The 22,142-nt window shown below is 57.8% G+C and overlaps 2 protein-coding genes across 5 annotated transcripts; both read right to left on the bottom strand.

Annotated features, from left to right (window-relative positions):
* Positions 1-155: 155 nt before the first annotated feature.
* Positions 156-4,631, bottom strand: LOC133060505 (obscurin-like protein 1). The gene is made up of 8 exons (XM_061147974.1): positions 4,613-4,631; positions 3,732-3,998; positions 2,918-3,030; positions 2,190-2,385; positions 1,908-2,069; positions 1,518-1,622; positions 945-1,214; positions 156-465 (listed from the first exon to the last, which is right to left on the bottom strand). Exons 1-8 carry the CDS (start codon positions 4,629-4,631, stop codon positions 443-445), a joined length of 1,155 nt encoding a protein of 384 aa, XP_061003957.1. The 3' UTR covers positions 156-442.
* A 96-nt stretch (positions 4,632-4,727) lies between these two features.
* On the bottom strand, positions 4,728-22,093 carry OBSL1 (obscurin like cytoskeletal adaptor 1). 4 transcript variants are annotated; one of them, XM_061148653.1, is made up of 14 exons: positions 20,801-22,093; positions 19,002-19,271; positions 18,663-18,914; positions 18,195-18,497; positions 17,729-18,025; positions 15,721-15,993; positions 14,336-14,608; positions 13,410-13,682; positions 8,187-8,459; positions 7,132-7,407; positions 6,764-7,051; positions 6,297-6,572; positions 5,432-5,701; positions 4,728-5,288 (listed from the first exon to the last, which is right to left on the bottom strand). In XM_061148653.1, the coding sequence occupies exons 1-14, from the start codon at positions 21,828-21,830 to the stop codon at positions 4,993-4,995; spliced, it is 4,650 nt and encodes a 1,549-aa protein (XP_061004636.1). In that variant the 5' UTR covers positions 21,831-22,093; the 3' UTR covers positions 4,728-4,992. The 4 variants fall into 4 exon arrangements, with proteins under 4 accessions (XP_061004636.1, XP_061004637.1, XP_061004638.1 ...); XM_061148654.1 differs by lacking the exon at positions 6,297-6,572 and having other exon boundaries at positions 20,801-22,091; XM_061148655.1 differs by lacking the exons at positions 5,432-5,701; positions 6,297-6,572 and having other exon boundaries at positions 20,801-22,090.
* Positions 22,094-22,142: the final 49 nt, after the last annotated feature.

Here is a 22,142-nt window from a genome sequence, read left to right as displayed (position 1 = left end):
ACTTCTAGGGGCCAAGATGGAAGCACTGCAGGCTTTGGTCCCCTGTGTCACTCACTCTGCGGGGGCTCCAGGCGAGTTCTGTCCTCCCATGTCACAAAGAGCCAGGAAAGGAGCTGTACCTTTTTTATTGTCTCCCAAAACCTCGGGTCCCCTCCCTCCCTCCTCCCAGGGTAAGGGCATGTGCCCTCCAGGCTATCTGAGGGCACCTGCCTGGCCTGGTTCTGGCCTCCTAGCTACCTGCAGAGGAATGACTGTGAGTGGGGCTGGGGAGACAGTGGGTACCACATTCCTGTCCCCTGGCAAAGCCTCGGTACCCACACAGGAAGAACTGGGCCCTCACCCTCTGACCCACCCCTTCTAGGCCTGTCAGGGCTGAAGCAGGAGAGTGCGGGTGGTCAGTCAGAGGTGGGACAAGGCAGGCATCTGAAGGGAACGCAGGAATTCAGGTGGAGAGTGGGGCATCTCCTATGTGGAAGAGGAAAGAGATGGACTAGCTCAGAAGCCCTCTGCCCAGGCCAAGGTGGGGCTCGCTGAGATGGGTAGAGAGCAGAAGAGGATGAGGGACAGGTTGGGGGCACAGACCCGGGGCCAGCAGGTTGGAGGGAGAGGAACTTGGGTACAAATGGGAGTGTTTGGGAGAGATGAGTGTGGTCCAGAGGTGGGAGGAAGGGAGGAGAAGCTCAGACAGGAAGGGATGTAGCAAGGTGGGAATAGCCTCCCTGAACCAAGTGGTTCCTGTTGACACCCTAGAGCTTCCTCTTCTCAGCCTTGACTGTGTGATCTCCTGCCTCCCCACTCCCCACCTCCAACACATCTCAGAACCAGCTGGCCATCCCAAGTCCTGGAAAACCTGCAGGAGGTGTGTGTCTCAGCCCACCAGCTCCTAGGAGCCCCCTGGCCAGCCGGCTCACCTCATTGACCTGTGCCCAGTCAGCTTTACTCACCCTCTACCAGTAGCCGTGTGTAGGCGCTGTCTTGGCCGGCCTGGCAGCAGTAGGTGCCCTGATCCTCAGGTCGAACGTCATGGATGACCAGGCTGTGGGTGGGGCCGTGGCTGCGCAGCTGATACTTGTCCCCTGGGCACAGCTCGGCCCCTTCCCGCAACCAGCACACCTGACCCCCCGGCCGGGACACTGTCACCTCCAGCACCGCCCGGCGACCGACCAGAACCGTCTTCTCACGAGGGGGCCGGCGGTGCATCTGCAGAGGCAGTGCTGGGGGTGGAGAACGAGGGCTTATTAAGTTAATAGGGACACGCAGGACCCCAGGAGAGACGCATCTTCCCTCCCGCTCTGGCCTCCATTCCTGATCTTAGATCTCTATGCCACCAGCCCATTTCTCTCTACCCTCAACGCAAAGTCTCCTCTTCACCAGGAAACGCACTGCCCTCTGTGACCCGCCCCCAGAGAGTCTCTCGAGGAAGGGGTGGGGAGGCAGGTTTCCTCGGACCAATCGCCAGCCTGCCAGTTCCGGGGGAAACCGTGTTCACTCCTGGTCGTCCTTGCCCCAGTTCTTACCCTCCACCTCCAGTTGAGCCACGGACTGGGCGGGTCCCGCCTGGAAGCGGACCTCACCAGCGTCCTCTGCGCGCAGTTCGCTCAGCACCAGAATGTGTTTTTTCCCTGGGGGTATAGGAGGCGCTAGCGAGGCCGGAGCGGCCTCTGGGGAGGGTGGGGGCATGAAGGTGGGGCCAGAGTAGGTCCCGGAGAGGAACGGGGATGCCGAGGGGGAAAAGGGGGCGGTCCAGGACCCAGGACTCCTGAGCTGGAGGTCAGGGAGAGGCGGAGAGACAGCTTCTGGGGCCGCGGGGCGGGACTCATCTGAGCTGGAGGTGGACCTTAGGGCGGGGTCTGTCTGAGCCGGGGGGTGGGGCAGCAAGGGGGCCAGAGTGGGTAGAGTCGGCAGACCTTCCTGTCGGATGCGGACGCGGCCTCCGGGTCTCAGCAGGCGGCCTCCGAGCTCCCAGCTCCCAGCTGTCTCGACCTCCGACACGGTGCACTCGAACGTGGCTCCGTCGCCTTCACGGGCGCTCACGGACCGCAGCTCAGAGAGGACAGACACCTTGCGCTCTGGGGCGGAGCCAGAGGGCGTGAGGAGGGCGGGGCGGAGGGGGCGGTACCAGGCCACGCCCCCTCCTTAGACGCCGCGTCGCAAGTCCCCGGGGCAAGTCCGGTCCGCAGCCCCGGCACCCACAGTAGCTCCCGGCCCGGGCAGCACCTGGTACCCACCGCGCACCACTAAGTGAACGGGCCCAGCTCGGGCCATCCCCACCACGCAGCTGTAGGTCCCTGCATCCAAGGGGCTGCAGCGCCGCAGCTGGAGAAGGCGGCGCGTGCCGAGGGCCTGGAGCCTGAGCCGAGCGCTGGGGGTGAGCGGCTGCCCATCCTAGGGGCGGGGGTTGCAAAGGGTCGCGGTGAAAACTCGGCCGGGCATAAGCGGCCCCGGTCCTGGTAGGCGGCGGCGCCCTCTGTTGATACCAAACACTTTCGAGGCACGCTTATGCTACGGGGTAGGGGCCTCCCGTGCCTTCTGGGCCCCGCCAGGAGTCTCACTGGGACGGTGTCACCCTTTGGGGACATTTGGTCTGAGAAGGGGCGCCACGACGCGGGAAGCTGAGAGTCATGTACCAATCATGTCAGCCATGTGTGTGGATTCTGGAATCAGGGAACCTGGATTCAAATGTGAACTCTGTCTGCCTGGGGCAATACTTCACTCCACTGAACATCAGTCTCCTTAGAGATAACAAGGAGATAATAAGACCTGCCTCATAGGGCTGCTATAAGGTTAGAGGCTTAAAAGTAAAGTAAACCTTAGCACATGCCAGGCACATGGCTTACTGAGTAGTAGTTCTTTCTGTTGGGGCATTGTTACTGCTCTCATGATGCTGAGGTGGGCTGGACTGGGGCTGGGCTCTGACCTTCTCCCAGGTGACATCAGCCAAGGCCTGGGAAAGTGCGCACTCGAACGTAGCTGTGTCGCCCTCGGTCACTTCAAGGTCCTGGAGCCCCCGCACAATGGTCACTGGGGCCTCTGGGAGTGGGAGAAGGAGGACGCACTTGGACACAAGGGTCACTGATGGGCACATTTAGACAAGGTCACTTGTCTAGATCAACAGAGGCCACTGGTGAGTGGGGGGCATGCTGGGACAAGGGGTCCAAAGGGGATGCTGGTCAGTGGGGGACACAGTGAGATCAGAGGGGTCAACAGGGCAGGAATGGCCAGCCGGAGATGGGTCACCCTCCAGCCAGGGGTGGTCAGTGGGGGACATGGTGGGGCCAGAGGGGCATGGGAGAGACTGGAGCAGAGATGCCACCGGAGTCACCCATAGGCAGGCATAGTCACACTGGCTGGAATGGACAGGAGACCCTGGCCAGTGAGGGACACCAGGGGTTCAGAGGAGCAATGGGGGGACCCCAGAGTAGATGTGGTCAGTGGGGAACACGCCAGGGCTGTAAGCAAGAGAAGGGGTCACTGAAGCAGAGTTGTCCATGGAGTCACTCTTTGGCACTGCTGAGGCTTAGTGATTAGAGGACCACACTCAGGCAGGCAGGCAGAGCTGCAGCAGGCAGTGGTGGCTAGTGGGCCCACACAGGCAGGGCAGTCACCAGGGCCACACGTGGCGAGTCAGGGCGTCACACTCTGGGAGGGTTAGTGGGGGCCACACGGGTAGTGGGGTCAGCAGAATCACACTGGAGCAGTCAGCAGGCAGGCAGCAGTCCTAGAGGCCACACCTCTCACGGTGAGTCTGGCTGCGCAGCGCAGCGCATCCGCAGTGAAGGAGATGCAGCCCGAGTCAGCCAGGCCCAGGCCGCTGAGGACCAGGTGGTGAGCGTGGCCTTCGGCCTGAATTTGGCACTTGGGCCCCGGCTGCAGCCGGACTCCACCCCGGGCCCATTCCCCAGTCACCCCCTCCTGGGACAGCTCCAGCTGGAAGGTAGCACTGCCCCCCTCGATGATGGTCACATCCTCCAGAGGTCGAAGCACCCTTAGCTGCTTTGCTAGTGGGGGGAGATGGGGAAAGGGGAAAATGAGGCCTCCACATCTGGGCAGGGCTTTTGGGAGCCCCACACACCCCTTGGCTCTGTCTGCTTCTAACCCCTAATCTAGTAAGGCCCTAAGAACAAAGTTCAGAACCAGGGAGCAGGAAGAAGGGAGTGAAACCAGCCAGATGTGGGTGGAGAGAGGGGCTTACTGGGGTTAGGAGAGGGGACACATGAAAGGGGTGATGTGTGGTTGGGGGGGGGTGAGGAGTTGGGGTGAGGGGTACTGTGACACTGGAAGGAGCCCAGAATTTAAAGTCAGACACATCAGGACTAGACCCCAACTCTGCCACGCAGTTTGCTATGTAACCTTTGGCATACTGCTTGAACTCCCTGGGCCTCAGTTTCCCCAACTGTACTATAGCCATTAGACATGTTAATAGCCATGAGACATGGGTTTGTTGCGATTGAATGAATGAAATAAATCAGAAAAGAATACACAACACCACCAACAACCATTTACCAAGTTCTGTGTGGGTATTTCTCATATTATCCCGATTAAGCTTCTCCAAGACCCTTTTTTTAAAGAAAACTTGGCTCAGAGAGGTTAAGTAATTTGCCTGAGGTCATACAGTTGATAGAGGGCTCCATCTTGGGGGTGGGGGGGTGCTACTGCCAACCACCCCTGCTTCTCAGATGGGCTTGTATATCCTGGGGCAGGTGACTGAAGGATAAATATGGCAAGTCTTTCTGGAGTATAATATTTATGTTTATAGCAAAGCCAACTTGGACATATGAAATGGAAACCAAAATCCACAGGGACTTCTATGGTAAATAGAAAACAGTAGAAAAAGAAAAGTTTTGTTTTGGGCAGGCTGCTTTGGGTCACGCTCCTGGGGGTCAGCCAGGGCTGACCTGCCTTGCTGGCGAGGGGCACTTTGGTGTGTGTCGGGGGTGGTCTGAGGGGCCCTGGGCCAGCCAGGAGAGGCTGCCCCGTGGGGAAAGGGAGGCGTTAGGAGAAGACAGGGCACTCACGCCTCACGCTGAGCCGGGCCAGGGTGCGGTCATGGTGGCTCTCGCAGCCGTAGGTGCCCTGGTCGGCCAGCACGACGCCGTGGATGAAGAGGCGGTAGACGTGGCCGTCCTGGGCTGTGGACAGGCGGGAGTCAGGGGGCAGGGGCGCCCCACCTCGCACCCAGCGCACGGCCCCTGCTGCCCCCACGCGGCCGGTCTCCACTTCGAGGCACACGTCCTGGCCTTCCTCCGCCCGCACGTCCTGCAGCCGCCGCAGGAACAGCAGCTCCGTTTCTGGGCAGGAAGAGAGAGTGGACCATGGAGCCTGGTGGGCCGAACCCTGGCTCCCTCTTCTCAGGGACTGGTCTCCTGCCAGGGCTGGGGCTGGGAGAACAGGTTCGGGAACAGAACTTGTTTCGTCTCCACCAGGACCGAACCTCGAACGTGCAGCCGGGCACTCGTGGACGTGCCCCCGGCCCGGGCAGTCACAGTCCCCGTGTCCTCGAGCCGGCAGCTTCGCACTGTCAGCGTGCGGCTTGACCCATTCTGGGTCATTTCTAGCTGGGGCCCTGGCGTGACAACGACCCCATTGCGCAGCCAAGTGATGTCGGCGTCTGGTGGGGAGACTTCACACCGGAATGTGGCGTCATCCCCCTCGTGGACTGTGAGTGGCGTCAGCTCTGAGACCAGCTTCACCAGTGGGGGTTCTGGGTGGGGGGGACAGGATCAGACAGTGAGGTGGGCTGGGTCTTTCTACTGCCCTCCTCCTCAGCCCCTCCTCATCCCCAGTAACAGGCCCTCATCCCCCAGTTATTAAACAAAATCTTCCCGAGGACCAGCTGTGTGTCAGTCATGAGCTGTTTTAAAGGACAAGATGTCAACTCCCTGCCTGCCACTCCTCACCACCTCGTCTTCATGCTGGCCAGGTACCCACCTCTCTGACTCCCTAATAGTAACAGACTGTTTAGGACGAACCCTGCTGATCTTATGTAACTGTCACAATAGCCCTATAGGACAAACGCTATCCTCCCCCTCGGGACCCGGGGCTCAGACAGTTTAAGTAACTTGCCAGTGTGTTAGACAACTACTGGGAAGGAGATTCGAGATCGGAACCTGGGGGGTTGACTCCAGAGCCCTCTGTCCCTGCTCTTTGAGGATGCCTGGAAAGGGGAGCCCTGAGCCCTCATCCACGGGATAGCTGTGCATGCACTGGTGGGCAGCGAGGTGGGTGGGGGTGAATGGTGGGCATGAGGCCCTTGGTGGGAGGCCGGGGCCCCAGGGGCGTGAGGGGGGCACTGTTACCTTCCACGCTGACGAGGAAGATGCGGCTGTCCTGGGGCGTGTCGCACAGGTACTCCCCAGCGTCCCTGCTCCGTGCCCCCCGCACCCGCAGCACCTGCCTCGCCCCGTCCTGCTCCAGCTGCACCCGCCCCTGGCTGGCCAGGCGCTCCCCGTCCTTGTACCAGCGCACAGGGCCCCCCGGCCCGGAGAGGCGCACGGCCAGCTCTAGATCCCCGCCTGGGGTGCTGCGAACCCTCGTCTGGGCTGCCTCGGGGGCCACCACCCGCATGGGGGGCTCTGTAGGGTCAGGGCCGGGGGTCATTGGGAGGGAATGGCTCAAGGGCTGGGGAGGAGGGTGGTGGGAGGCCAGATGGGGAGAGGGACTGAGAGCCGTGGGGCAGGGGCGGGGGCTGGGTGCACTAGAGAGGGGGAAGACTCGAGGGTTTAGGGGCGAGACTCTCAGGTTTCCTGCCCGGGGCTATACTCACCAGCCACTTGGACGGTGAAGCTGAGGCTGGGGGCCCCGGGCACTGCCCCACACTGGCAGGTGTAGAGGCCTGCGTGGACCGGGTCTGCAGCCTGGATGCAGAGGACGCGGCGGGGTCCTTCGGCTCGGAGCTCCAGGCCCTCGCCTGCCTGCACTGGCTTCCCGTTATGGCTCCAGAAGACCTGGGCACCAGCTCTGGACAGTTCACAGCTCAGCACCACCGGCTCCCCGGGGGCCACACAGAGTGGGCCAGGGGCTGCCTCTGGGGCAAGGAACTGGACAGGGGGCTCTGGACAGAGAGCGGGTGTGTCAGCTCAGTGATGCCCCCCGCCCCCGCCTCCCAGACCCGGGCTGGCCAGGAGCACCCACCAGCCAGGCTGACGTTGAAGGTGACAGCTTCATCGCGAGTCTCACACACATACTCCCCAGCGTCCTCCGACTGGGCATGAGGCAAGGTCAGGGTGCGGGTGGGCCCCTCGGCCCCCAGCTGCAGGGCATCCGATGCTTCCACCTCCAGCCCATCCTTGTACCAGCGCACTTGGGACCCAGCTGGGGCCACCTCGCAGTGCAGCTCCACGCGCCCTGGAGCCCTGAACTGCAGGTCCAGGGAGCGGGCTGCTGGGTGCACAATCCTCTCTGGAGGGGCTGGTGGGTGAACAGAGAGAGAGGCAGATGGGCTCGGCCTCTACCAGCCTGACCACTGACTTCTCAATCCTCTCCCTTTGCAGAGCAGCTCTTGGGAAATGGTACCACCCACAATCCATGGGCACTTACGTGTGCCAGGTGTCATGCTAAGGACACTACAGTTCTTTTCTCAGCTACTCCTGACACTCCCTATTGCTGGCTTCACTTTATAGATGAGGACCTGAAGCGTCTTTACAGGGAACTGACTTGCCCAGGGTTGCATGGACAGAAAGAGGTAGACCCACACTCACAGATCAATCTAACCCCAAAGCACAGCCCTCCCTACACCCCATTTCCTGTCTCTTTTCCCTGCTTTGCCTCCGATGAACTGATCACCACCTGAAAAACCACCTGTTTCCCTTATTTGCTGTCTGTCTGCTCTCACAAGAAGGCAAGCTCCATAAAGACAGGTTTTCTCTCCTTGGTTCATTACTGAATCCGTCAGCAACAGAACAGTGCGAAGCAGATCAGTGTTTGTTGAATACAAGAATGAATGAGCACTCCTGATTGCTAGGCTCTCTCCACCAGGCCTCTGGCCACTGTCCCAACCTGGTTAAGGCAACTCAGGGCTCTCTGATGGCTGAGAATAAGGAGGCTGGGAGAGGAGGGCAGGCTGGACAGGGGGAAAGCTGTGTGCGGCATGTGGGGGCCCCAAAGGTGCAGGAACTGGGAGGGGTGGGTGTCTGTCCCTCAGCCTCCTGTCTCTCTTGCTCCCCAGGGGGGTCTCAGAGACTGCCCACCTGTGACGGTGACAGTGAAGAAGGCTGAGTCGTCTCCGGCATCGCATACGAACTCGCCCCCATCCTGGGGCTGGGCGGCGGGCAGCACCAGGCGACGGCGGGGCCCGTCACTCTCCAGCACCAGGGCCTCGCTCTCCTCCACCTCCAGCCCATCCTTGTACCAGCGCACCGGGGCATCCTCCCGAGACAGCGCACACATCAGCACCACACACTCCAAGCTCACGGCCACCAGGGTCACCTCGTCCCGGGGGTACAGGATGCGCACTGGGGGTTCTGCGGAGTGGGGACAACCGTAGCCTGTCACAGACTCACCGTCAGCCTCCCTGGAGCCATCTGGCAGCATGAAGTCCCGGTCGCCCAGATCGTTAAGAGTGATAAAGATAGTAACAGGTCCAAAATCTGTTCTCTGAAATCCCCAGGGCCACAAGTGTTACCGAATCCAGGATGCTTCCAATTCTAGAAATGGTGCATTTATCATATAGCACATACTCCTCCTCAGCCCTCACTGTGGGACCCCCCATAATCAATCATATTAACATCTCTGCAGTGTAACATATGGAGATACACCCTAAGCAGGATAATTTAAAAGTGCAAATAGCTTCACAGAGTTAAGCTCAGGTTTTACAGAAATAACTTTTAATACCAAACGTACAAAAAGCCTTTGGGTTTTAAGTGGGGTTTTTTTTTTGTTGTTGTTGTTGTTTGTTTCAGGATTGTGGATAAGGGACGGCAGATCTTTAATAGTATTGGTAAGTACTTGTATATCGCTTGCTAAAGTTCCAGGACAGTTGTAAGCACTTTACGCCCTGATAGCAATCCTAGGGAGTAGGTACTGTTTTATACTCATTTCCCAGACAAAGAAACTGAGGCACAGAGTGGTTAAACAACTTCCTTATGGTCACAGCTGGCTAGACCTACCCTAGGGCAGGAGGAAAAACCATCATTCGATAAAGGGAAGCTCCTTATTGCAAAATTCAAACTTAAATTGAAGAGAGTGGGGAAAACCAGTAGGCCATTCAGGCATGACCTATATCAAATCCCTTAGGATTATACACTGGAAGTGAGACATAGATTCAAGGGATTAGATCTGATAGACAGAGTGCCTGAAGAACTATGGACAGAGGTTTGCAACATTGTACAGGAGGCAGTGATCAAGACCATCCCCAAGAAAAAGAAATGCAAAAAGGTGAAATGGTTGTCTGAGGAGGCCTTACACATAGCTGAAAAAAGGAGAAAAGCAAAAAGCAAAGGAGAAAAGGAAAGATATACCCATGTGAATGCAGAGTTCCAAAGAATAGCAAGAGAGACAAGAAAGCCTTCCTGACAGATCAATGCCAAGAAACAGAGGAAAACAACAGAATGGGAAAGACTAGAGATCTCTTCAAGATAATTAGATATACCAAGGGAACTTTTCATGCAAAGATGGGCATAATAAAGGACAGAAATGGTATGGACCTAACAGAAGCAGAAGATATTAAGAAAAGGTGACAAAAATACACAGAAGAAAAATCTTCATGACCCAGATAGCCACAATGGTGTGATCATTCACCTAGAGCCAGACATCCTGGAATGCGAAGTTAAGTGGGCCTTAGGAAGCATCACTATGAACAAAGCTAGTGGAGGTGATGGAATTTCAGTTGAGCTATTTCAAATCCTATATGATGCTATGAAAGTGCTGCACTCCATATGTCAGCAAATTTGGAAAACTCAGCAGTGGCTACAGGACTGGAAAAGGTCAGTTTTCATTCCAATCCCAAAGAAAGGCAGTGCCAAAGAATGTTCAAACTACCCCACAATTGCACTCATCTCACGCGCTAGCAAAGTAATGCTCAAAATTCTCCAAGCCAGGCTTCAACAGTACGTGAACTGTGAACTTCCAGATGTTCAAGCTGGATTTTGCAAAGGCAGAGGAACTAGAGATCAAATTGCCAACATCTGTTGGATCATAGAAAAAGCAAGAGAGTTCCAGAAAACATATACTTCTGCTTTACTGACTATGCCAAAGCCTTTGACTGTGTGGATCACAACAAACTGTGGAAAATTCTTAAAGAGATGGGAATACCAGACCACCTTACCTGCTTCTTGAGAAATCTGTCTGCAGGTCAAGAAGCAATAGTTAGAACTGGACATGGAATGATAGACTGGTTCGATATTGGGAAAGGAGTATGTCAAAGCTGTATATTGTCACCCTGCTTGTTTAACTTATATGCAGAGTACATCACATGAAATGCCAGGCTGGATAAAGCACAAGCTGGAATCAAGATTGCCAAGAGAAATATCAATAACCTTATATTTGCAGATGACACCACCCTTATGGCAGGAAGTGAAGAAGAACTGAAGAGCTTCTTGATGAAAGTGAAAGAAGACAGTGAAAAAGTTGGCTTAAAACTCAACATTCAGAAAACTAAGATCATGACATCTGGACCCATCACTTCATGGCAAATAGATGGGAAACAGTGGAAACAATGACAGATTTTATTTTCTTGGGTTTCAAAATCACTGCAGATAGATGGTGACTGCAGTCATGAAATTAAAAGACACTTGCTCCTTGGAAGAAAAGTTATGACCAACCTAGACAGCATATTAAAAAGCAGAGACATTACTTTGCCGACAAAGGTCTGTCTAGTCAAAGCTATGGTTTTTCCAATAGTCATGTATGGATGTGACAGTTGGACTATAAAGAAAGCTAAGCACCAAAGAATTGATGCTTTTGAACTGTGGTGTTGGAGAAGACTCTTGAGAGTCCCTTGGACTGCAAGGAGATCCAACCTGTCCATCCTAAAGGAAATCAATCCTGAATATTCATTGGAAGGATTGATGCTGAGGCTGAAACTCCAATACTTTGGCCACCTGATGCGAAGAACTGACTCATTTGAAAAGACCCTGATGCTGGGCAAGATTGAAGGTGGGAGGAGAAGGGGATGCTAGAGGATGAGATGCTTGGATGGTATCACCGACTCGATGGACATGAGTTTGAGCAAGCTCCGGGAGTTGGTGATGGACCGGGAAGCCTGGCGTGTTGCAGTCCATGGGGTCACAGAGTCAGACACAACTGAGCGACTGAACTGAACTGACAGACTCTGCCAGCAGTGGTAGGGATTCCAAGCGAAGGCTTGTAGGAAACTCAGTAATGAATTTGCATCTGTGCCTGAGTCCCCTGGGGATCTTAAATGCCGATTCGAGTTCATCTCTAACTGCTCTGGAGTGGTCAGCCTTTCACAGAAAGGAGCCATGTCAATGTGGGAGGTGACCAGGGCACTGAGTGCCTGCCTGCCTGCCCAGGAATCTACGCACCTTGGAGGTCTCCAAGAATCGTCTCCAAGACTCAGAAGTGGTACTTCAGCGTTCGGCCCCCTTGTGGCTGGCTGGGGAACTGCTAGCTTCCCAGTCTAGGTCTTTGGAGTGGTGAGTGTGGGCAGACATGCCCACCAGTGCACATCCAGCTCTCGCCTCTGCCTCCCTAACCGGGCTTGTTCTGAGTCTATAGGATGCAGGTTGGTTCTCTGGGCCTAGCAGCGCCATGAGATGTTGGAGTGTGGCTGCCTGAGTGGAGGGGGAGGTAATGGAGGCAGGGGAGTGAGGATGGCATGCAGCCATGGGACTGGGGAGCCTGCACGGCTGTGCAGCTTGGCATTGGACCTGATTCTCCTGGTCTGCAGCCAAGGTGGTGTGTTGTGCGAACTTCCCAGGAAGAATCTGGTGTTTTGTGAGGAGGCCAATTATGGGCTGGAATGTGTGTGTCTGCAGCCACGATGTCTGGCCAGGGCTTGGGCTGGGAGAGGTTGAAGGGACCCACTACAGGACAGAATATGTGCAGAAAGGTCTTTTTCGGTTTTGTGGCTTGTGTGTTTCAGGCTGTCCTGTCTGGGGTGCAGGGAGTTGGGGGGCCCTAAGTAGCTCAAATCTAGGCTGAAGCCTTGTTTCTAGAGCAGGGCAGTGGGGAGGGCAACCACAAGGTTTTGGCATCAGAATGGTCACTCCAGTGCAGCCGGTGGGTTCTTCAGTGCCACCCAGAGCCGCCTGGGTTTTACACTCCCTGCCCCGCTCAGGTACACACTGGGATCGGTGCTATGAGCTGCAGCCCCAAAGTTTCCGGCAATGAACCATCACTTCCATAATCATCCTGTGCCTTCCTGCTTTGAACATTCACCTCTGACTTTCAGTCCAAACCCAGACCCCCACTTAGCTAACTCAGCCCCTGCTCCAAATATCTGTTCTGAAGCCACTTCCTGCCTGCTAGCCAACCAGGTTAGCAGCCCCCAGCCCTGAGCTCTCACTGCACCTTACTGCGACACTCCCTCTAAGACTTAAGGTGTCTGGCTTTCCTGCCAGGCTGTGCACTCCTGCATAGGATGCACGTGTGTCTGTGAGCTACCGAGTGTCCAGAGCCTGGCCCAGGACTGGCTCCTGCGGGTGGCACGGTGACTCTCCCCGAGGCCCTCCCTGACCACCTGTCGGGCTCTCTTGAGCCCTCATCCCTCCACAGCACTTGTCACGAAGTGTCACCGTACATTTATTTGCGTGTTTATTGGTTAAACACAGGGGTCGCAAACTCAAATGCCCACGGGGGCCAGGCTGAAGCAGTCTACGAAGGGGAGCAAAAAAGAACAGTGGGGGGGTGGGGGTGGGTGTGAGACAGAGGAATGTGGGCCCCGAATTATGGGGGCAGCTGCTACTCAGCGCCAGCTGTTCGTCGCCAAGGGGGGAAGCGGGACCAGAGGCGCCGGGTCTTCGGCTTTTTCAAGAGGATGCATAACTCCGGGTTGTTATTGGAACTGTCCTGACTTTGGTATGACTCTGCAGGCCAAACACAACACACCTGTGGGCTGTATGGAGCCCGAGGGACTGCCGGTTTGCGACCCCTGGTTAACAGCTGCACCCTCCGCCCAGCTAGACCGGCAGCTGTCTGAGAGCAGGGACCTTAACTGCAATAAGCTTCAGCGACCCACAGCACCTAGCCCAGTGCCTGACACATATAAAGTGCTCAGTAAGTGAGCTGGTGGAGCACAGCTATTCCCGGCCTTAGGCGCCAGGGAGGAGCCTGCTTCCTCCAACAGGGACCCTGGGGTCTTCTGGGCAGGGACCACCCCCCACCACCACCAGTTCATGCACCTGCAGCCCCCCTCCCCCTCCCCAATGTGCTAGCTAGGGGCTATGTGGCCAGCTCCCCAAGGGCTCAGGGCCGTCCTCTGGTGACCCCGGGGGTGGGGGGTGGGCCCACACCTGTGACGGTGACCGTGAACGAGGCGGATTCGTCATCGATTTCACACAAGTACTCGCCCGAGTCTTCGAGCTGAACGGCGGGCAGCACCAAGCGGCGCACCGTGTCCTCCTTCTGCAGGAGCAGCGCGGGACTCTCCACCACCTCCTCGCCATCCTTGGTCCAGCGCACCTCGGCCCAGGGCCGGCACAGCTCGCAGGTCAGCACCACGCGCTCCAGGCGCACGGCCGCCACGTACACCTTGCCGCTGGGGTACACGATCCACGAGGAGACGTCTGCAGGACACGACACAGCTGCGGCTGGGCATCTGGGGCTGGGGCCGAGGTGCCCAGCCACCTTGCCCGGTTCACGCCTGTTTCCTACTCTCAGAAGGTGGGCTGCATGCTGAAGAAGAGGGTCTTCCCTTGGACCAGGGCTCACAGCAGCTCAGACGGTTACTCACAGCTAGACACACGACCACGGTCCCCAAAGCACAGCAGGGGCGTGGTGGCACAGTGGGGACCGTGGTGTCAGCCTTACCTGTGGAAATTCTCTCCATTCTCTGGGTGGGGACAGGGCTATACGAAGGGTGAGGTTGGGGAGAGGAAGGCTGGGTGCCCAGATGGAGCTGGGATCTCCCACAGGAGACCTTTGACCTCTCTAGTGCTTGGGTCTCCTCACCCCACTACCATCCCTAAGGCTCCCCTTGGAGGGCCTTCAGGAGAACAGAGAAGGCGGGCTTCCTTGTGCCATGTAGCTATGACTAGTGCGCTTATGACAATGCATTTTCTGCAGTGGCTGAACCTCAGCATGCAGACCATGGGTTGGGGGTAAGGGTGGGGTGTGATCAGCTGGGGGGGGGTTAGGAATGGTGGCCCAGAAGTGTGCCGGCTGTCCAGGCGGGAGCAGGGCACAGCTGCCCCATCCCGTGGCCCGCCTGGAGCCCCACCTGTGATGGTCACAGTGAAGTAGGCACGCTCGTCCCCAGCGACGCACTGGAACTCGCCCCCGACGGAAGGCTGGGCGGAGGGCAGCACGAGGCGGCGGTGGGGCCCTTCACTCTCCAGCAGCACAAAGTCGCTCTCCTCCACCTCCTGCCCGTCCTTGTACCAGTGCACGGGGGCGTCCTCCCGGTCCACCTCACAGGTCAGCATGACGCACTCGGAGGTGATGGCGTGCACAAACACGTGCTCCCGGGGGGCCACGATGTGCACTGGGGGGTCTGGGGGGAGCAGAGATGGGGTCACACGGACACCCACACCTGGAACACCTGAGTCCATGGTGGCTGGGAGGAGGGCGGGTTCTGGGGCAATGACGTGGAGTACTTAGGGCGTGGTGGGTGAGGAGTCACAGGTCAGTATCGCCGATCCTGCGGACAGGCCTGTGAGTCCCCAGAGGATCCGAGGGTGCTGGGTGGGGACACAGAGGGCCTTTGTCTAGGCTGAGAGGAGGTCACTGCTTGCTGCTGCTTTTACCAGGAAGCCCCCGGTGCACTGACCCCAGGACAGGGAGGAGGTGGGAGATGGGAATGATTCAGTGTTGTCACCTTGGTGTAACACCACCTACAGGTAGTGAGCTCCCCGTCACAGGGCACAGGGGCAGAGGACCTTCTGGCAATGGGGCCGTAACAGGATTTCCACTCAAGTGAGAAGACTGAGCTGGTTCAATGGTTCCAGAGTTGTCCTCCTAGAGTGGATCTCAAAGCTCTGTCCTGGATATTCTGGCTCTGGAGGGCTGGGGTGGGGGTGGGGGGTGGGGAGGGGCTATGCACTAATAACAGGTTTCCGGGGTGTCTCTGAAGCAGCCAGAACATGGACTGGCTTCCAAGAACCTCTGGACCACTGCACCTAAAGCTTTCCTTTGACCCTGACCTCCCGCGGCATGGAATAAGCAGTCCTGGGTGTGAACCCAGATAGCACAGTTGCTGGCTGTGTGATTGTGAGCAAGTTGCATAACCTCTCTGAGTCTCAGCTACTTCATCCGTGAATGGAGATATACTGGCTCTCATGTAGCCTTGAATGTTGAATGAAAGTGTACATTTCAAGTATCCAGCACAGGGCTTGGCTAGCAGGTGCCTAACAAATGTTAGCTCCCACCTCCCCTGCCCTTCACTGATTTGAGGTCCCCTCACATCCCTCCCAGCAGAGGGTACATGAGGGCCAAGTGTGCTGGAGGGTAGTGTTGGGGCAGCGTGATCTGCAAACATGTCCCCTGGCCCCCTAGGCCCTCCCTGGAAGGGACCCTCAAGCGGGCAGAGCAGGGGGTGGGGTAGGATGGGCACAGCCCCCTGGGTCAGCATCAGCTAGGGGAGCCTAGGCCGCCTCAGTCCCTGACCTTGGACGGTGACGCTGAAGAAGGCTGAGACACCTTCCGTCCTGCACTCGAACTCGCCGCTGTCCTGGACCTGGGCCTCAGGCAGGATCAGGCGGTGTTTGCGCCCGTCCATCTTCACCACCAGTGACTCGCTCTCCTCCACCTGCTGCCCATCCTTGTACCAGCTTGCTGGGAAGTCCACCCGCGAGAGCTCACAGGTCAGTACTACCCGATCCGAGGTCGTGAAGGTCAGCGACACCTTGTCCTGGGGGCTCAGGATGTGCACAGGGCTCTCTGCGTGGGGAGAGGTGTGGTCATGGGTAGCGCCCTGGTCGTGCTCTGCTTACCCAGTGAGCACCCCACTGCAGGGCACGTGCTGGGGGAGGGGGCTGGGCACATCAGGCCAGACGACTGTCGTGATACATTTGTTGGTTTTAAAAATTCGTTTTGTACTTACACACCAACTCTCAAGAGCAGTGGTTTTAGTGTGCATAAGAATTCCCAGAGAGCCTGCTAAAAATTCGGATTCCTAGGCTTTGCGGGGGGGGGGGGGGGGGGGGGGGGCCACCCCCATCCCAGCATGCAAGGGTCAAAGAATCTGCATTATAAACCAGCCCTCAGCATGACTCTGATGTTGGTGAAAGTATTAGTCATTCAGCCTTGTCTGATTCTTTGCAACCCCCATGGACTTCTCCAGGAAAGAATGCTGGAGTGGGTTGCCATTCCCCTCTCCAAGGGAGCTTCCTGACCCTTCCTGACCTGATCGAATCCACGTCTCCAGTATTGCAGGCAGATTCTTTACCGCCTGAATCACCAGGGAAGCCCAATGTTAGTGAAAGAAAGTGAAAATATTAGTTGCTCAGTTGTGTGTCTGACTCTTTGAGACCCCACGGACTGTAGCTTGCCAGGCTAATCTGTCCACAGAATTCTCCAGGCAAGAAGGATTGGGTTGCTATTTTTTTCTCCAGGAGTTCTTCCCAACCTAGGGATTGAACCCAGGTCTCCTGCATTGCAGGTAGATTCTTTAACATCTGAACCTGGGTTGTATTTTAGTAATGCTGCTCTCTTTGTGGTTATTTCGTACTTTGTCCTCCTCCTGGGCTGCTGCCGGCTAACTGCCTCCAGGCCCTGTGCGTGGACACTGAGGAATTCCGTGACTGGCCTTATAAATTCCAGCAATGGTGCAATAGCAAATGCCAGTGCGTTCCCTGAACTTTCAGACTCCTGCCAAGAACTGTCATCCTCAAAGAGGCCTCATTCCCTCTCCTCTCCTCTTTCCTCAGGGTGGCAGAGTGCGATACTGAAGCTGGACCTCCTGCATTCATAATCCGGCACTAGCACTCATCAGTTTTGTGACTTTGGTCAAGTCACTGAACCTGTGTCTGTTTCCCCAATCTGTAAAATGGGATGACAAAAAACACATCCTGCAGGGCTGTTGAGAGGTCTGTGCTAATTAATACATGTAAAGCAATTAGGATTGTGCCCAGCACACAGGAAGTGACTCCGATAGTGTTAGCCATCACACACTAGGGCAGGAAATGATCAGGGATTAGTGGCCAAGGTCTCTGTCTTTAAGATGACAAACATGACAGAATTCTGCAAACCACAAAGTACCCCTAGAGAATTTGGATATGAGGCTGGTGAAGATAACAAGGGGTCTCCTATACAGGCTTCTCTGGTGGCTCAGACGGTAAAGAATCCACCTGCAATGCAGGAGACCGAGGTTTGATCCCTGGGTTGGGAAGATCCCCTGGAGGAAAGAATGGCAGTCCACACCAGTATTCTTGTCTGGAGAATCCCCATGGACAGAGGAGCCTGTCAGGGTCATAGAGAGTCGGACACGACTAAGCGACTAAGCACGGGTTGAAACTGGACTTCTGGATCCCTGAGTGCTCTATCTGAGCTCACCTGGGATGCTCCTGGTTCCTGGCCCAGATGTGAGAAGCACGAACAGCGGGTGCCTCATTTTACTAACAGGACTTCTATGTCTTGACCCGATCTGCCCACCGTGGTCCCCACCAGCACCAACCTTGGATGGTGAGGGCTGCCGAGTCCTGCACACCGGGGCAGCTGAAGCCGATCAGGGCGCCGCTGTCCTGATGCCGGACGGCCTGCAGGATGAGCCTGTGCTGCAGGCCATGCTGTTCCATCCGGTACCGCAGGGGCCCGGGCCCCACCTGGCCCTCTGGCTCCGTACTCTTGAGCTCCTCCCCGTTAAGGAACCAGGTGCCCTGGATGACGGTGGAGAGATCCAGGGAGAAGATGGCGTCTTCTCCGTCATACACCTGCACATCCTCCAGACCAGCCACGAGGCGAGCTGTGGGCACTGAGTTTGGACAGAGCACAGCTATGAGAACCAGGGGGCGGGCAGAGGCTGGCAGGTAGACGGCATGTAACAGAGAGACGGGGGAGGGCGGGGAAGGGAGGAAGGGTGACGGGGAGGGCGCGACTTCAGGTACAGCCGCTGACAGCCTGGGCTGACAGGACCGACTCACCCAGGTGAGCAGACCCGTGAAACACCACGTGGGGGCTGCGGCCATGTTCGCTGACGGTGCAGACTCGGAAGCGGTAGTCGCCCTCGGTCGGCACGCAGTCCCCGGGCACCTCCACGGCCCCGGCTTTCTCAATGCTGAAGCACTGGACCCAGTCTTCCGAGCCCACCTCCTGCCGCTCCAGCCGGTAGATGAAGGGGGTCTCGGGGGTGGGGTCTGGAGGCTTCCAGGTGAGCAGGACTGTGTTCCTGTGGCCCTTGAACATCTCGGCCAACAGCGGGGGTCCCGGGGGATTATGCTTGACGCCTGAGACAGAGGCAGGGTTTGCATCGGAGCCCTGTTCCAGCCTCCCACAGCCCTGCGACCTAAAGTCGACTTTGCCAATCCAGACTCTGTCATCTGGTCACCATCCTACCCTGACCGTCATGTCCAGCCCTTGAGGAGGCTGCCTAGGGGCTTTGGGGCCCTCACATTTGACTCTGAGCAGAGTGGTGGTCCGGGAGTTGCCCAGACTGAAGGTGACTTCCCCGGCATCTTCTCGGGTGACCCCTGGAAGGACCAGGGCGTGCATGTGGCCCGAGCTGCTCTGGCAGGTGGCCGGCAGGTCCTCCCCGTCGCGGCTCCAGCGTCCCTCCACCCCAGCCTCGCGAGTCTCCACCAGCAGCACCGCGTTTTCGCCCTCAAAAACGTCGAGCTTCCGGGGCAGCCGCTTCAGGATCGGCCCTGAGACACGGATGGGATATTATCAGCCCGCGGTCTGGGTACCGGACTGCCTCGGTCTCGGCCTCCCTCCGCCACCGGCCAGCTGACCTTTGACCGTCACGTTGGCCACGGTGCGCACCCGGCCGCGCATCTCGCACAGGTAGACGCCGTCGTCGTCTGCCTTCAGCCTGTGGATGATGAGGCGGCGGACCGTGCCCTCCTCGATTTGCTCGTACTTGCGGCAGGGCAGCAGCCGCTGGTCCTCGCGGAACCAGGCGGTGGGAATGCGCGAGTTGGGGACTTTACACTCCAGCACCGCAATTCCATGCTCCCGGCCCTCCACGTCCTGCAGCGGCCTCGAGAAGCGGAGGCGGGGCTCTGTGGAGAAGGTAGAGACCAGAGAAGGTTCTGGAGAGGGCCCTGACCGGGAGAAAGACCCTCCTCCGTCACCCACTGCCTAAACCCACGGTAGCTCGGGCCATTTGCTCTTCTCCCAGAGCTAGAGGTGTTGTATAATCAGAGAAACCCTCAGAAAGGAAGTCAGACGACCCAAATTCTAGTTGACTCTAACACATCACCTTGACCAAGGCCATCTTGGGCTTAGCTGTTGGGCTGCAGTTTCTTTATTTTTAAAACAGAGAAAGGGATGAAAGGGCTTGGGGCTGTATCAGGGATTTTCGAAATATTCCGTGGGGCCCCTCATGGGCGCCACACACAATTCTACAAGGGTTTGAGTTGAACTTCATTTTGAAAATACTTCAACCACTTTTAAAACTGCATTTTACAAAAAGAAAGCATGATGACAGAAACCGCCAGTGGGGTCACTCAGGCTGCCAGGGGAGCACGTCTGTCTTGTCACTTGGCTCTGGGAATCTTGGCCTTCGTCCTGGGCTTTTCTGTCCTCAGGGGGTGAGAGTTCAGCTCTGCCTGGCCGGTTTGTGCACATCAAACTGTACCCAAGAGGCCACCACCCGTGGTACAGGTGCCACATGCTTGACTGCGTGCCAGGCCGGACTCGGAAGATTTTCCAACTATTTTTCCTCTGAGGGAAAGAGTTGGGTAATAACTAGTGAAGGTATTATGCTGTGAGTTGTGATAACTCCTATTATAGGCAGCTTTAACTTCCAATGTGAATTTGGTGTGTTTTTCACCCCTGACTTTTCTATTTATGAGCAATGTAAGCGTTTATTTACCATTGGGGGCTCAACTTTGAAATATAAATTTCCTCTCCTTCACCTTCTTCCTCTTGCAAACCTGGAGAGCAGTCTGATGACAGAATAGTCAAAAATTGGGGGGCATTTCTTTTGCCCTCAAGTTTTCTCCCTTTGGTGTGAATCAGGAGTTTGTCAGTGTGACACCTGAAGCTACGCTTTCCCCATGGGCTCAAAAGCTAGACCCAGTTATGAATGGTGTGCTTAATAAGACAGATCCCTTGTTCTCATTGACTGACTTTATAAATATATGTTACAAATTTGGATTTAGAAATTTACACCCATAAAACAATCCTTTTATATAATATACGGGGCCCCCAATGGGGTTTCCATTGGGGGATGGGTGGTGAAATAACAAAGAGGCTGAAAAACACTGAACTACCAGAGTTGTAGGCCCCTCTGGGTCAATCATTCAATCATTCCTTAAAGCCCTTTATGGAAGAGTGGTTTTCCACCATCTGCCTCAGAATCATTTGGAGAGCTTGCTAAGAAGTTCCTGGAGCAGGTACCTTGGAGACGTCCTAAACCCGAATCCCTGGGGGATGGGAGGGAGGTAGGTGGGAAATGGCATTTTAATATTCAGCCTCCCTTACTCCTCGCTGCCTTCTAGGCACTGAGTGGGGCTGGAGTTAGGGGGGTCAGGGAGGGCGCTGGAGGCCCCTCCCAGGCCCCGGCCGCCCGGGGGCGCCGTGGTACCTTTCACGTGCAGCTGCACGGCACTCAGCGTCTGGCCCGCCGAATTGCGCGCGGCGCACACGTAGAGCCCGCGGTCCTTGGCCTGGCAATACAGCACCTTGAGCACAAAGCCGCCGTCTCGGTCGCGGTACATGAGGCGGCGGCGATCGGGGAGCAGCGGGCGGCCCTCCCAGTGCCATTCGATCTCGGGCTCCGGCTTGCCCATCACGTAGCAGCGGAACTTGGCGTGCTTGCCCTCGTTCACCCAGAAGGTCTTGGGCGCGCACTTGAGCGTCTCCACCACGGGCGTGGGGGCCTCGTCGGGGTCCTCGGGCGGGCTCTCGGGGGGCTGCTGCACCTGCAGGAGCGCCCCGGCCCGCGCGTGGCCGTGCGCGTTGCGGGCGTGGCACACGTAGACGCCCGAGTCGGGCAGCCGAGCCGCCAGGATGCGAAGCGCCAGGCTCGCGCCCGCGCCCGCGCCCGCGCCCGCGCGACCCTCGACGCGGCCCGGCTCGAGTGAGAAGTGGCTGCTGTCCCACACTTCGTCCAGCGCCATCCCATCCTTCTCCCAGTAGAGCGTGGGCGCGGGGAGGCCCCCCACCTGGCACTCTAGCACCACCTCCGCCCCCCGCAGCACCCACTGGGACCGGGGCCCCGTCAGGAACACCGGGGCGCCCTCCCCGGCTCCGGGCGGCGGCAGCGGGCGCTCGGGGAGCTGGGGCTCGGGCTCGGGGGCCGGCGGCTCCAGCACGGTGACGGCGGCCGCCGCGTAGGCCTCTCCGGCCGAGTTGCGGGCGCGGCACACGTAGACCCCAGCGTCGGTGGGCAGGGCGCCGCTCAGCAGCAGGCAGTGCTCGGCGCCGTCCACCGGGAAGCTCAGGCGATCGGAGGCCGCCAGCTGCTGCCCGCCCTTCTCCCACACGACAATGGGCGGCGGCTCCCCCAGCACCACGCACTTGAGCTCGGCCTCCGCGCCACTTACCACCCGCACGGGCCGCGGGAAGCGCAGGAAGCACGGGGGGCTCCCCTGATCCCCCGAGCCCGCCTTCATCGCGGCGGCGGGAGCCTGGGAGGCGGGGCGCGTCCGGGTACTGGGCGCCGGGACCCGCGGGGCTCTCTGCTGGCCGCCCGCTCGCGGCTCGCCTCCTTACCCTCCGCCCGGAGCTGCGGCTCTGCGGCGGCGGCGGCAGCGATTCTCGGGCCGGGGGCCCAGGGCTCAGGGGGGAGTCCTTCCTGTTTGCCTCACCAGCGAGGGGCCCCGCAGCCTCCCCTGCCTGCGGCCTGACTTCCTGCTCCGGAGAGCCGGCCTTCCCAGCCCCCTCCCACAGCCAGGGCCTCTTTCTCCTCCTCCCTCCCACCTCCA

Source organism: Dama dama, chromosome 8, assembly GCF_033118175.1.
Source record: "Dama dama isolate Ldn47 chromosome 8, ASM3311817v1, whole genome shotgun sequence".
NCBI classification, from domain to species: Eukaryota; Metazoa; Chordata; class Mammalia; order Artiodactyla; family Cervidae; genus Dama; species Dama dama.
This window is presented reverse-complemented; position numbering and strand designations above follow the sequence as displayed.